This window comes from Protomyctophum parallelum, assembly GCF_964188405.1.
Source record: "Protomyctophum parallelum genome assembly, chromosome: 7".
In the NCBI taxonomy this organism is placed as follows: Eukaryota; Metazoa; Chordata; class Actinopteri; order Myctophiformes; family Myctophidae; genus Protomyctophum; species Protomyctophum parallelum.
Genome location: NC_139705.1, coordinates 7549024 through 7565095, shown reverse-complemented (window position 1 = coordinate 7565095; position 16072 = coordinate 7549024). Strand labels below are relative to the sequence as shown.

The window sequence follows — 16072 nt, the reverse complement described above, 5'->3', positions numbered from 1 at the left end:
GAAGTGGAACCTGATAAGGACAGTGGTGACTTAAGCCTTCTACAGGAATGTGGGGTGAATAAAACAACTCTCTGTCTGTTAGTGGCAGCGGTGGCCGAATGGTTTGTGGAGCCGTCTTGATATCGGAAGGTCGCTAGATCATATCCCCGGACCGGCACGTTACAATTACCACCGCTGAAGTGCCCTTGGACAAGGCATTGAACCTCTACCATGAAATGTTCTATGAGCAGGGCCTGGTTGTAAACAAGTTATTGAGCTTAGTCCAGTTACCCTGGGTACACATAGTACCTTTCCTTTCCGTCCTGGCTGTCAAGAGGAGAAAAAAAAGAAAGATGTCACAAGCCAGCATCTTCAGTTTCAGTGTCCAAGGATGACCCCAGTAAAAATAAAGAAAGAATAGAATGAAAAATAAAAACTTGATCGATTGAAAGAATTTGATCTTAGTTTTCGTTTACTGCGACCATACGTCGCAGATTACTATGAAAACCTGCAAAACCTGTCCGCCAGTCACGCCTCCATATATGGTTGTCAGTCCATCACTCCATCACGTCCATCACGCCTCGTGACACGTCACACCACCATATATGGCCGTCAGTCCATCACGCCTCGTGACACGCTCATGGCTGTCTCGATAATATGAAGATCACGACATTGACCTCAACAAATCCTGGATAGCCACTTGGATAGCCATACATCGAGAAGGTTGGATCATCACCTAGATCTGCATATATGGAGACAGCCAGAAACTCTACATCTGACCTCAAATCTCTCACCCTTAGATCTCCATATATGGATCTGACCTGTTCTGACAACCATATGTTGATTCGCCCCCACCCGTCCTTCCTCTTCGATGTCTTCCTTTTGACTGATACCTGTCCATTCAAACTCTAGACGGGCCCGCCCCAAAGTTATTAGTGCAGCCACGCCCGGCAGCCGGTGAAAACTAGAGTTCTCAACAGGCTCGAAAATTAAGGCCCGGCCCTACCTGGGCCCTCATCAAACCCTGTACACTCAAGACACTGCCCCCGCTGCCACCCTTATATCTCCATATATGGGGCTGACCTGTTCTGACATTCCATATGTTGATCATCTGACCTCATCAAACCCTGTACACTCAAGACACGCTCCATATACAGTATGGGCCAGACTTCATCAAACCCTGTACACTCAAGACACTGCCCCCGCTGCCATCCTTAGATCTCCATATGGAGCTGACCTGTTCTGACATTCCATATGTTGATCTGACTCATCAAACCCTGTACACTCAAGACACGCTCCATATATAGCCAGTACAGAATTCATTCCATATGTTGATCTGACCCCCCATGCCAAAGCGCCAGCACTTGCCCAGCAGTCTGCTGTCACCCAGGCGGATGCGTGCTTCTCGCCCTCAGGGCGTGTACTGGTATAGACTTGTTATAAGTGTCCTAATTCCGTATAAGAACCCTGCGTCCATGTTCACAGCATGCAGAATGATTCTGCATCATCAGATAAACGCATCACAGATAACTCCATGGACTGTGTACTTAATACTCTGCGTTTGATATGGAAGCGCTGCATTGCTATTGCTTCTCGCCCTCAGGGCGTCTTACTGGTTATATAGTAGAAAGTGGAGTATAACGGTACATGAAACCGAGCTCAGAGAGAAAGGCACGTGAGATATACAGGAGTTGGATTCAGACCAGGATCATGTGGTCCGGGCATTTACTGGCATCGGGGACCGTGTGTCTATATAGATATTCTAGTACTGAGGCACAAGCTGTGCCATCAGCACAAAATGTGAGATTGGGAATAGAAATAGTTGCAGGACTGAATAGTTTATAATGGAATCAAAAGTTCTCTGTTTGAGATATGAATCCAATACTTTTCTAATCTCACTTACTTGTGATTAATATCTAAGCGACCTAGATTTATACTTGACACTATTGTGACGTGTCACAAGTCTGTTCATCAGTCTGCTCATCTCTTTCTATGACTGCATGTCATGTGACCCAAAAGGATCATGTGGTCCGGGCATTTACTGGCATCGGGGACCGTGTGTCTGTGTAGATATTCTAGTATTGAGGCACAAGCTGTGTCATCAGCACAAAATCTGACATTGGGAATAGAAATAGTTGCAGGACTTTATAGTTTATAATGGAATCAAAAGTTCTCTGTTTGAGATATGAATCAAATACCTTTCTAATCTCACTTACTTCTGTGCATCAGTCTGCTCATCTCTTTCTATTGTGCTGAAGTCCATCTCGCTGTCTCTCCAGTGCCTTGCAAGTAGTGCGTGATTCTTGCTCAAATGTGAATCTCGATTTTACTCCACAAGAATTGAGACGATTCTCACACAATTCTCATTTTGTCCGTGTAAATATTTATTGTCTTTAAGCTGTAGTTGCTGGACAACATTCAAAATGTGGCACCAGCTGGAGCCAACTACATGTGACTTCAAACAGACAACATCAAAGTGCTTGACTTAAACCTCTCTTAAAGTCTCTATCTTGTAGCAAAAACATAAGAGTAACTAACTAAAATGAATTGTACAGCCAACTAGTGCTGCACGATTCTTGCTCAAATTTTGAAATGAGATTGCATGATGCATATAAGTGTCTGAAATTAGATTGCGATCTTTTTTAGATGAATTGTGCAGGACTACTTGCAAGTATGTTATTAGATCTTTAGCTGCTGGAGGCAAGCTTGAGCTATGCCCAAATGTGTGCTGTAGTACATAATCTTTGGAGTGAGGAACCTCCAGATTTCTGTACAAGGACAAACAGCTGCTCCACACAAATATAGCACTCTGGAATAGCAACAGGTGGTGGGTGGAGCTTAGGCCATGTACACATCATGTGATAATACATGTGTACATGTGTGTACGTGTAAGTGAGAAGGGGGAGGGTGAGAGACAGTTGAATGAACTCTTTGAGAACACACATTTATATACTGCTATACAAACCATTATGATTTAGTGACACTCTCACATCAACATTCATACATTACATATCTATCTATCTATCTATCTATCTATCTATCTATCTATCTATCTATCTATCTATCTATCTATCTATCTATCTATCTATCTATCTATCTATCTATCTATCTATCTATCTATCTATCTATCTATCTATCTATCTATCTATCTATCTATCTATCTATCTATCTATCTATAAATGCACCGAAGAATGTCTGTCAGTCATTCTGTCTGTCCTTCCTTTTGTCTGTAGCCTACACTTAATTCCTTATATTAACTAGTAGAGAGTACTCTCTACTGCCCCATCTGGCGAACATAATTTGCTGTTCATATATTCAGAACGGGTAAGGACTAGTAGGTCTACTATGATGAAACAAAGCATTATCCAACCACCATAGCCAAATAACCATTTTCAATAACTACAAAATCTAGTGTCCAATTTAATTGTTTCCTGTATGTAGAAGCCATCCTCACTGTTCTGTTTGTATATTTATTATCATGATTGTTGTAGTTGCTATTTAGCATTATTTGTCATTAGTTTACTTGCTTTATTGCTTTATTGGATTATTTCTGGGCACCAAGAGCATGCCTCTCCATGCAGGCCTAATTGATTGACAGCAAGGGTACGTGTAGGCCTGGGTGATTGGGGAATGGCATGCACCTGGGACAGAGAACAATGCCATAAGGAACTCATGGGAAGCTGTTTTGTTCCAATGCACTTTAATGGCTGAAGTTAAGTAAAATATGCAAACCAAAAATATATTCAACCTGTGGACAATGTGTTCTTTATGCCTGCACAACTACAAGTCTGGGTGCATCAATGGGTTTGTTGATTTGTTTGGAACCGACGACAAACGCCTTTTCACTGTAGGCCTATATGAACATAACTTCCCTCCACTTTTCAAAGCTCCTTCTCATTCACTTTAGCCCATACCCACATCAAAACAAAGATGTCACAAAATATCTTATGATTGATATTTGGCAGACTGTGTCTTTTTGTTTCAGATCAAATAGCCAGTAAAATAAATGTAGCTCCTTTGATCAGTATAGGAGGAGAAACAGAGCAGGAGTAGATCCGGAATACCGGCTGCTACTGGCAAGGCATCACAGGTGCCAAGTCATTCACAGGAAAACCCTCAATGGGAGGGTGATTAGTTTCCATCAGAGAGTGCAAAAGGTATTGCAAGAGCCAAAATGCAATCCAAGACTGACTTCTGGTCTTATGGTGGCTGCGTAACCCTAGCTCTTCAGTATAGCAAATGATCTTCACTATACAGTATAATTACTAATGATCACGTCATTATCCTCGTCCCACAAATACTTCAGTTGTAGGCTTAGCTTAGGCCAGTCAATCTGACGGCGGGGCTCCACCGGGCGCGTGTGACGCGTGTGACGCGCGTCAAAAAACGAACCGGGGCAATTTTAACCCTTCAATCATTAAAAAGGGAACATTCCCTGACGGTGACGGAGACGCAACGCTGACGCGTCCTGCAGTGGAGCCCAAATAACATATATAAAAATCACAATACATGCACATTAGGCTACATGAATTTATCATGATCCAAAATGTAGGCATATATAAAACTCAATTTTTAATATGTTATTCGGATGACCCTAAGCCTAAGGGATCATAAAAAACCTTGAACGATTACTATTGCAATTTATTTTGGGTCAAATCTTAGATTGATTTACTTCATGCTTATTGTGCTTATTGTAATATGCACGATTTCCATTTTTGTCCAATCCAGCTCGACACATCTCTCCAGCTTGTCAGATGATGTGATCTGGTCGTGTGACTTCCAATGAGCATGCAAACTTTAGACCAGTGTGGTCTGCTTGCTCTTTTGCACCAGCTTGTGAATACCTTTCCCCCCATGGGGTCATAATGTTATGGATGCCATTAAGGGCAGCAGCCTCATTAGCTCCAGATAGCTAGAGTTGATGATGCTTGAAAAGCTAGATTGTGTACCCTGGGGGGTTGTCAAGCCTGCAAAATGTATGCACGCAAAAAGATTACATCCCTCACAGCTCACAGTTCAGATTTTATTTCTTCTTTTAGTAGCCTATCCATAGGGAGAGGGCATGCATGCACTGCAAGCAGCTATGTTTGAAAACAACAAACAGCCAAAAACAGAAAAAGAACTAATGCAATACATTATTATTATTATTTATTATTATTATTATTATTATTATTATTATTATTATTATTATTATTATTATTATTATTATTATTATTATTATTATTATTAACATTACAGCAAGCAGTAGTGCAAAACAATTCTACAAGTATTGTTTCCATCCATGTAAGTTCACTTAGGCGCCTATAAGCTACAGATAGTCAGACTCAGATACATTTAACCTACTGACTGCCATGCACAGGTCCAGTAGGCAGTAACCTATACTCTCTCTCTCTGTGTGCTGTGTGTGTACGTGCGCGCGTGCGTGCGAGCGATCGAGCGTCGAGAGAGAAAGAGGGGGGGGGGTGGCATGGGGGATGGGGGGGGGGAGACAATGCTGCGGTTCTTTGCAGTATGCGCGTCAACGGAATCCCACGAGTGCGTCATCCAAGTCAACGACTATTCTTTGAACGCGCTTGCGATTGGCCAGAGACTGGAAAGCTCCCCACCCTCTGTGCTGCCTTCTATGGAAGCTCTGACGTAATGGATACAATAAAATTGATACTATAAATGTCTTACCGAGATCAGAGCGCAGGGACTCCACTTCAGCTGAAAGACTGGAGATGATTAACAACCTTTTTGGACTACTTCTGAATCTTTGTGAAACTGCATAGTAACAGGTAAGTCAAAATAAGCTGTGGTAATGTTATATTTTTGTGTATGGAAATGAGAGTGGATAACTTTTTGATTAATTCTATGATTAAGAGAGACACATCAATACTTTAATTAGATGTTGTTCACTGATATCTAAAACATAAAAACGAGACAAAATATCCCCTATAGAATGTATCTAGCCATTAAAGAAAAAGCAACTGATGTTTGAAGTTTGGTTCTCCTTTAGATGCTCCAGAGTTTTGTTAAACAAAAATCTGGGTGTATAAATTCAAATAGACAGAATAAAACAATAGTCACATTTAAGACCATGGTTAGGATAAAGCTTACAGTCATAAAAACCTTCATTTTAAGCTTATAGCCTAAGGGACACTATTGCTATTATGTACCTTGTTGCATCTATGGCTACTTGCATCCTGTGTTGGCATAGTGCACTACCACGCTTCATTATAAGCATGCAAAAATGAATAAATCAACCTGCACTTTCAATAAAATATAGAAAGCTTGTTTGTTTAAATTATTATTATTTGTAACTTTTGGATTCCAAATGAAGTAGCCTACTACTACTCATGGCTTGCTCAAAACGTACATATATTTGGCTACTTTTGCATCTCACAAATGCTATCTTATTCAACCCACAGAGACATGACCCTTGTCCACCCCCAGCATGCAGCTCAGCCATATGAGAATACCCTCAGCAACTCTGAGCTTCAGGCCGTTCAGGGCATGGATTTTAACTCCAGATTAGCTCTTGACATGAGCAGCCAAAGGGACCATCTCTCTTCTCCACCCCTCCCGAGCATCAACTCTCTGGTGGGCACATACACAGGGGAATTTGATGCCTTTTCGTGTCAGATCACCACCACCCCTACCCCAGCCACTCCATCGCCAGGCCAGGAGTCTCCCTTCAAGGTGGATGACCTCCAGATTTATGGCTGCTACCCAGGAACATTTACACTGAGCTACCTCGATGATGCTCTGTCTGGTGGCTCTGATTACTTCGGCAGCCCCACCTCTGCACCGTCTCCCTCGACCCCAGGCTTCCAGAGCCAGCCGACCTCCACTTGGGACTCAGCCTTTGGCCCTTACTCGCCCACACCAGGATTCTGGGCAGCTGACAAAGCTTCCGTTGCACATGCACACTCTTTCTTCCCTTTTGGATCTGCGGAGGATGCATCCTCTTTGTGCCAGTCCCACTTGGCAGAACAGGACCCTTTCAATTTGACCCAACAGCATCCAACAGCTTTAACCTTTCCCCCGCTGGCATTGGAGCATGCAAGTGACTTAGATGGCACCGAACAGGTTGAAGACAGCCTGTCGCCCACATCAAGAAGCCCCAGTGGAAATGAGGGGCGCTGTGCTGTCTGTGGAGACAATGCCTCCTGTCAGCATTATGGGGTTCGCACCTGTGAAGGATGCAAAGGATTTTTCAAGGTAACATATCATCAGTCATTTTGTTTTTGTTTGAATAAAAAACTCCTGATACTGAATGTGTCTTTTGTATTTTGCAGCGAACAGTACAAAAGAATTCCAAGTATGTGTGCCTCGCCAATAAAGACTGTCCTGTGGACAAGCGTCGGCGGAATCGGTGCCAGTTCTGTCGTTTCCAGAAGTGCCTAGTTGTAGGCATGGTGAAGGAAGGTGAGTTCAGCACATTTATGACTTATTATGACAAGGGTGTCGCAAGGGGGGAAAAGTAAGAATGAGTTACCACGGATTCCATCATTGTCCCAGGGCCCAGAATTTGGTGCTATACACCCCTTACTGACATACTCTGTTTGAAAGTGGGAACTTGTGCGTGGCTTTAATGTCAGAATTTCTCCTAGTTGTGAGAACAGATAGCCTTAAAGGGCGAAGAGGTCGCCTACCATCTAAGCCCAAAGTTGCCCAGGACCCGACAACTACAGTGTCTCCAGTGAGCCTCATTGCTTCTCTTGTTAGGGCACACATCGATTCCAATCCTGGCATTGGGAAACTGGATTACTCTAAGGTGAGAGCAAATGGAAAACTTTTAATCTGGTTTTCTGCATTAACAATGATTAATTTTAGTCATTAAATTACTGACTATTAAAAATACATATGACTGATCAGAACCTGCCTGTCCTGTTCAGTTCCAGAACACTGTTGTCAGCCCATCAGAGAAAGAGGATGCAGGTGACATAAAACAGTTCTATGACCTGCTCACAGCCTCCATGGAGGTCATCAGGAAATGGGCTGAGAGTATCCCAGGGTTCACTGAGTTCTGCTCCGAGGACCAGGATCTACTGTTGGAGTCTGCGTTTGTTGAACTTTTCATCCTGCGACTTGCATACAGGTGAGTGAGGATAATTACCTGAAAGCTACAGTACCTGAAAACAATGATAATTGATATTAATGGTCCATTTTATTTATATAGCACTTTGTGAAAGCCAAGCTTTCAACATGCTTCGGAATATATAAAAACATTCATCCTTGTGCACTTGAGAATTTAATTCTGCTCAGTGTAAATTGATAACATGTGCAATCATATCCATGATGCAATGAATCAACTAAACCAACCAACAAATGTCCTCTCTTCCCCGCTGAAGGTCCAATCCAGAGACACACAAGCTCATCTTCTGTAATGGTGTCGTGCTTCACAAGACACAGTGTGTCCGAGGTTTTGGTGACTGGATTGACTCCATTATGGAGTTCTCTCGGAGCCTTCATCGCATGAAGCTTGATGTTTCCTCCTTTTCTTGCCTCGCAACCTTGGTTACCATCACTGGTAAGGAATTTATGTGTCACACTGGCATACATCTGCAGAATTATGTACAGAATTCTCACAATTCAATCAATTTATCTCTCTTATTTACACTGATTTGGCAGAGAAAAGTATACTGTATATTATAATAACAGAGAAAACTTGAACATTCGAGGCACTTCAAGGGATATTTCACTTTTTTGTCAGGTCATTTTGTCATCTACATTTAACACCCCGGACAGTTTTTAAGTTGCTTGATTCAGTATTTAGATATTTGATATTCATTTTAGATGCCCCACCCCCTTCCTATACAAACCCATTGCAACTTCAACCTCCATTTTAACCATGTTGGACTCAAAAACACCTTTTTTCTGGTGACTGATACTGCCCTCCTAACACGTGAGGTGCCCGGCGATGACCAAAAGTGTTTTTGAAAGTGAAATATCCGTTTAATGTTTCATCAAGCATATTATATGTATGTGGATCCGTAGTAAACAATAAACAATAAACAGCAAGGTTTGAACGTTGTCCAGTAGGATAGTGTGCTTTGCTGCTGCTTTAGTAGCATCAGTTAAGACACTATTGTCTGACTGCTATACACCAATTTTAGCTCTATTTTCTAATTTCTTCCTCTCACAGACCGCCACGGTCTTAGGGAGCCTAAACGCGTGGAAGACTTGCAGAACCAGCTCATTACGTGCCTTAAAGATCATGTCTCTGGCTGTGCTTCTGACTCCTCACGACCCAATTATTTGTCCAGACTGCTTGGGAAGCTCCCTGAGCTTAGGACACTGTGCACGCAAGGGCTCCAACGCATCTTTTACCTTAAGCTGGAAGATCTTGTTCCACCACCACCTATAGTGGACAAAATCTTCATGGACACACTTCCTTTTTGAGAGAGCAGGGGATGTCAGTGTTTGCAATCTCTGGAGAATATACTGGGAAACAAATGAAGCACTTATGATACGTGGTAGCTACAAAATGACACTGCAAGCAGTTAAGAAGAATAAGAAGCATCAGCACCTATCATCAACTCCAGAGGAAAGATGGCCATCTCCAAATTAGATATATGTGTATGGACTATTGGACTCAGTAACTCAAAAGGTCTTTGGTGAATTTGTGGGATGGTTTATGCACATTGTAGGAGATAACTATACAAGGCAACATACAATGGTACTTGGTGTGGTTCCAGTAATAATAACTCGCCTATTTATACAATCGTACATCTGCAAAAGTTTGCACCAGGCTGTTCCGCCCACACATTTCTAGCCTTATACATGTGTAATATGTCAAATTGACTGGCTTCATCAGGAATTAATGATATCTAAGTGATAGCTTAATTGATTAATTCTTTAGTGCATAACATTTTCCACTATTTTGCAATACTGTTCATGATGTTCATGATCATTAGTGTTGGCCTTGTCCTGACACATGCACACATATTCACAAAGTTTGGTACATATTATCCCTGCAGACTGCAGTCATGTAATAAAACAAATCCATAAATGATGAACCCATCATCGATTCTACCCCAAATTTTAATCATGCATGGCAGAGTCTCTAGTCACTATCACATCTGCTCATAGTGGGTGCCAGAACTGCGAAGAGTTGAACCATGCATATCACATAGTAGAAACACAATCTTTCTAGCTGATTCCTCAAATCACAACTAATCCAATACTAGACTTGTTTTGGGGCAACCACAGGTTACAATTCCCCCAAATGTCTAGTGATAACAGTTTGATTTTCCAAAAAGTTATGTACAGTATGCCAGACATAAAACTAGTCAGGCCAGACTAGCCCATGGACCAAAAGGAATGTTTACATATGATACCACAGTACACCATTAATCAATTTTGTATCAAGAGTTTTAGACTAATGCCCTTTCAACACAGGTACATACAAAACAAATATTTCTACTGTTATTAAGTTACAAGGTGTTTATGACTGAAACATTCTTTGCATTAAACATCTCCATTTTGTGTTGAGTAGCTTTGACTCTGAGAACCTATGGTTCCAGATCCATGTGGCCAAACAGTAAGAGTCTATGTCCTATACTATTTCTGTAGCATGAGGCAGCTTGATGTACAAGTAGATGTACATCCCTCAGTAATTATGTACAAGTACACCCCTGGACATGACACACACTAGTATGTTGCAGGGGCCCAGTCCAACCCTTCATGCTAAGCAGGGGAGCATTGGGTCCCCTGTCTCCAGAGGGAAGCACGCACGTCTCTGAGAAATTCTACAGGTGCTGAACAAAAAGATATGTACAAAGGGAAGGAAGTCCGCACACTGTTCTACAGCTCCCAGAATAATTTATTTTAAGTAATAGGACAACGTTATACATGACGAAGAACTTTTGTGGGTCGAAACGTTGTCCTATTACTTCAAATAAATTAACAAGTGTGCGGACTTCCTTCCTTTCCCCGATTGCACCCCAACCTCCCAATCTCAGAGTGGACACTCTAACCACAAGGCTACTGAAATTATTTTTGTATGACATGGCTGTATATTGTCTATTGTAAAAAAGTATGCCACATTGCAAATTTTTGTCTTTACTCAAATGTTGATCACATTTTGCCTGCTTTCCCCCCTTTGGTTCATGAAATCCTGCAGGGGTTAAAAGTGTGTTCTCCTCAATATTTGATGTGTGATGTTAAGGCTAGTAACAGTGTTGGGGAGTATTAAGCTACATGTAGCTGAGCTACGTAGCTGAGCTACATTTTGCTGTAGCTTGTGGTATTTTAGCTACATTCATATTTGTGTACCTCGTCAAGTAGCTCAGCTACATTTTGGGTCATTTTTTGTAGCTTAGCTACTCAAGTTACAAGCTACAATTTTGGGCAATAACATGACAGAAATATATTAATTTTGACCATTGGTTGCTGTGTTAATTCTTGTACTAGAACCCCCTTTGAAAAATCAAGGACTGTTCCTTTTTCTGATTGCTTTGAGGGCATATCAGCACTTGACAGCTGCCTCTAATTGGCCTCTGATTGGCCCTGGTATCACAGGGTGGGAGGGGTCTCCCAGGGGGGAGCAGGGGTCTCCTAGAGGGGAGGAGGGGTCTCCCAGAGGGGAGCAGGGGGAGGAGGGGTCTCCCAGAGGGGAGCAGGGTGGGGGGGTCTCCCAGAGGGGAGCAGGGTGGGGGGGTCTCCCAGAGGGGAGCAGGGTGAGGAGGGGTCTCCCAGAGGGGAGCAGGGGGAGGAGGGGTCTCCCAGAGGGGAGCAGGGTGGGGGGGTCTCCCAGAGGGGAGCAGGGGGAGGAGGGGTCTCCCAGAGGGGAGCAGGGTGGGGGGGTCTCCCAGAGGGGAGCAGGGTGGGGGGGTCTCCCAGAGGGGAGCAGGGTGAGGAGGGGTCTCCCAGAGGGGAGCAGGGTGGGGGGTCTCCCAGAGGGGAGCAGGGTGAGGAGGGGTCTCCCAGAGGGGAGCAGGGTGGGGGGGTCTCCCAGAGGGGAGCAGGGGGAGGAGGGGTCTCCCAGAGGGGAGCAGGGTGGGGGGGTCTCCCAGAGGGGAGCAGGGTGGGAGGAGGGGTCTCCCAGAGGGGAGCAGGATGAGGAGGGGTCTCCCAGAGGGGAGCAGGGTGGGGGGGTCTCCCAGAGGGGAGCAGGCTGGGAGGGGTCTCCCAGAGGGGAGCAGGGTGGGAGGGGTCTCCCAGAGGGGAGCAGGGGGAGGAGGGGTCTCCCAGAGGGGAGCAGGGTGGGAGGGGTCTCCCAGAGGGGAGGAGGGGTCTCCCAGAGGGGAGCAGGGGGAGGAGGGGTCTCCCCGAGGGGAGCAGGGTGGGAGGGGTCTCCCAGAGGGGAGGAGGGGTCTCCCAGAGGGGAGGGGTCTCCCAGAGGGGAGGAGGGGTCTCCCGCATGTACATTCTCAATTTAACGCTGAAAAATAAAAAGTAGCTGAGCTACTTTGAGCTACTTTTTCCATGTAGCTGTAGCTTTACAAGCTACATCTCTCCAGGGGTAGCTATGTAGCTTGATCAAGCTACTGCCATGGTGAGCTACTTGTAGCTTTACAAGCTACGCTTTCAAAGTAACTTGCCCAACACTGGCTAGTAATCTACAGTACAAATGGACCCGAAACGTATAGACACTCAAATCATGTCATTCCTAGCCTGGTCAGTATCATTTTGTCAAATATAATTCAAGTGTAATGGAATTACATGGCAGATGTCTAAGAGCAGCTAGTATATATGTTGTTGGGTTTTCATCATCACCTTCAATAATTTTGTCAAATATTATATAATTCATGAATTTACATGATTGACAGCAGAGCAGCTACTACATCATACAGTATTGTCTTACACACAGCTTTTGTTAGTTAATTATGTCAAATTAGTTTTAAGAATATTCGTGCAATACCAAATTAATTCTTGTCTGTATGATCACAGTTTGTATATAGAAATATTAATAATCTTTTATTGCAGCTTTACATGAAAATAAAAAATGTACAATTGCCTATTCCTACTCAGTTTTGTCATCTTTGTTCAATTCTGAGAGAGAAACAGCAATATAGCAGTATTTGCTATTTGATATACAATATCTTATGATTGCAGGGACATATTTCAACCAATAGTCACATGAAATTGGATGAAACGGCCATATTCTGATCGATAAGAAAATCATTAGCCATTGTTGATTCAGTCTAATTCATTCAATCAGGTGGATCAGAATGAAAACGTCTAGCTGATAAATCATCTTTATACACCTTGTACTTTGAATGTGTGATTAGTTTTTGTATTTGTAGTTTTAAAAGCATGTCGTTAGCCCAGCCCTCTTACACTTACAATCTAGTACCACTGCACACCATAATGCACCAGCAGCACTGTACGTACAGTATGTATGTATGCCTGAGTCAAGTTTTATTATTATTTTTGTTGGAGGATATACAATCTAAAAATGGCATCAGATCAGAAGATAAAGTACTATTGAAATGTTCTCTCACTTAGATAGTACACAGTCACATACTAGTCTGTTTTTAGAAGGCTATGGAATTCCCTCTCATGTTTCAAATGACTCGGTCTCCTTTATCATTGCACAGGGGAGGCATCCTCACATGCATGTTGATGTTGAAATGTGAACATACACATACACCTCACGTTGCATGCGAGTGTTGTGGGAAAGCTGCTCAGTGCAAGCTGTGAAAGTTTATTTTTAGACCACAAGTGCTACAACTAATGTATAGATAAGTAATAAGAATCAGTAGTTATTATTTAGACATTTTCATAATTTTGTTCCCTTCCCCCAGTGTTTTATTTCAGTAGTTGAGAAATGTATTACGTTTACTTTAGTTTTTGTATTAGTTTTCCAGGTATTATGAGGCTTTGCTTTTTAGAAGCCGAAGAGGATGAAAGAATGCATTTTTGTTTACGTTTTTTAGTTTTCTTTTTTAGTTTTTTTGTTTAACAAGTTTTTTAGATTCAGCTCAGCAGCTGAAAATCAACCCCTCTTTTTTGAGTGGTGCCTTACGGAGCTATTTGTGTGGGTGGGTGGCTGGCTGGGTGGGTGCGTCTGAGCATGAAAACAGCATGGTTGTTTTTCAGTACAGTACAGTACAGTAGAGGCACCCCCACACGATAACTGTCATTTCTCAACCGTTTCGGACGCGGGGCAGCTCGCCGGAATCGGGCCGGCACGGGGCTGGACCCCCACCCCCACGGAGTTGCACCACTCACTTCACACAGGTGTGATTTTATTTTTTTGGAACGAAATGGGTTCCCAGATTGACTTTTAATACCCATATATTTATGACACAAATATTTGTCATCTGTTGTCAATTGACAAAACAAGCAATAAGCACTGCATTTGTGCACATGCTGCCTATAGTGACATAAACAAGAGCTCTCATGCATCAGCTGTTACTCAGAAACTATAATGAAAGGAAATGTTTTTCGATTAACTTATGAGTTTAAGAGAACATTTTAGTTCTACTGTATATGGCCTATTTCTTTTTAAACCAAGTGATTCAAAGTGCTCATAAATCTTTCAAATCTAAAGTATACTTTATATCAGTACTTTAATTGGGACATGTGCAATATTTGCCTTGTACTGTATGGCGAATCAAAGCCACACAGGGTATCCCTGAGACGTATGGGGACTGTGAAGAAACCTACAGACTGTGAACAGTAAGTATTCATTTAACCATTGGTAACCCAGAGTGTACAAAGGTGACCAGATGCACTTGCAAGGGTACACTCTCAACCGCTAAATGAACAATGAGGATTGTACAGTGTGAGAGCAGAAACACCCACCTCACACAAGGTTTCAGACAAATAACTGCTTGGTCTCTTGCTTACAGTTGATTTCATGCATCTCATTCTATTCAGTTTGAATGGCTTTCAGTGTTACTATGCCTGTGAGTCTGATCCTTTTGATACCATTTTAAATTTCTGGAACCCCAATCAACACTATAAAATCAAAACACTCTTTAGTGTTTGTGGTTCATCAGGTTCAATTTGTACACTTGTGACTAAATTTGACTGAGGGACAGCCATTGGATCCTTTAGAATTTTCGTTTCAAATTGACATATTGGTTGTTCAGTTTGACCCACCAGTTTTGGAGATATGGCTTATAGAGTATAAATGTCTTGCAGAAAACAGCGAGTTGAGAAAACAGGCTTGAAAGGTTCACTTCTGTGGTCTCCAACATTACACCTAGCTACATGTTTGGGCATTTATTTCATATTTACATGTCGATTTCAGACATGTGTTCTCTGACACTTATTTCAGACATACAATTTACAATTTAGGCATTTAGCAGACGCTCTTAATCCAGAGCGACATACTCTAGTTAGTCTAGTATGTGAAGAGTCTGGCAGTCAAATCTGGTCACATATTCCTAGGTTCCATTTGTACAGATTGTACTACTAGTTACAGACTCGTAAAAGTACAATTTGGCATCTAAACCCCTCAAGGCTCTACATTGAGAACCACTGTACAGTACTAGCCTTCTGTACAACACTGAAATCATCGGAGTGTAGAAATGTGGTGTCAGTTAAACACTCAGGGGTTTTATTTGCCACGATTTAACCAGTCACCAGTATGTATTGTCGCACAACTTATCTGCACCAGTTTCAAGGTCAAATTAGTGTGGAGTAGTTTTGCTTCTCCCTCAATGCATTGCAATTAAAGGACTGGTTAAAGGTTGTTTATTGCAACAGCACAGGAAATGTGCAAACTGGTTTGATCCCACTACTATAGTGTATTTGTCTGTAGAAAAGATGGTGCCTGATAACAAAAATCATTTGCAAATGCAGTCAGCCAGGACAGATGACATGCAATCAGAGGGCATATGGCAACCTTGCTGGACTTGTCCAGTAAGAGTAACAAGATAAAGTCAACATCACTCTGATTACAGACACAGAATATATTCCTACAAATATAGACCTACAAATCATGCATGTGAAAAGCTGTTATAACTTTCATCAGAGTTCCAGGATTACAAGGCAGTGCCAGTGAACAAGTAAACTGTATGGGACACCAGTGGCTGAGAGAATATGAGAATGCTACAATTATAAAACAAGACTGACAGGGAAGCTTGGGTTTCACTTGCAGGCGACAAGCCCTGGATGCGTGTCTAAAACTTGTTTGCAGCATGTCTCACAG

General features: G+C 42.6%; 1 protein-coding gene across 1 annotated transcript; it reads left to right on the top strand.

Moving 5' to 3' along the window:
• Positions 1-5635: 5635 nt before the first annotated feature.
• Positions 5636-11136, top strand: nr4a1 (nuclear receptor subfamily 4, group A, member 1). The gene is made up of 7 exons (XM_083768665.1): positions 5636-5756; positions 6390-7182; positions 7260-7389; positions 7575-7738; positions 7860-8062; positions 8316-8494; positions 9110-11136. Exons 2-7 carry the CDS (start codon positions 6394-6396, stop codon positions 9364-9366), a joined length of 1722 nt encoding a protein of 573 aa, XP_083624791.1. The 5' UTR covers positions 5636-5756; positions 6390-6393; the 3' UTR covers positions 9367-11136.
• The last annotated feature ends 4936 nt before the right edge of the window (positions 11137-16072 follow it).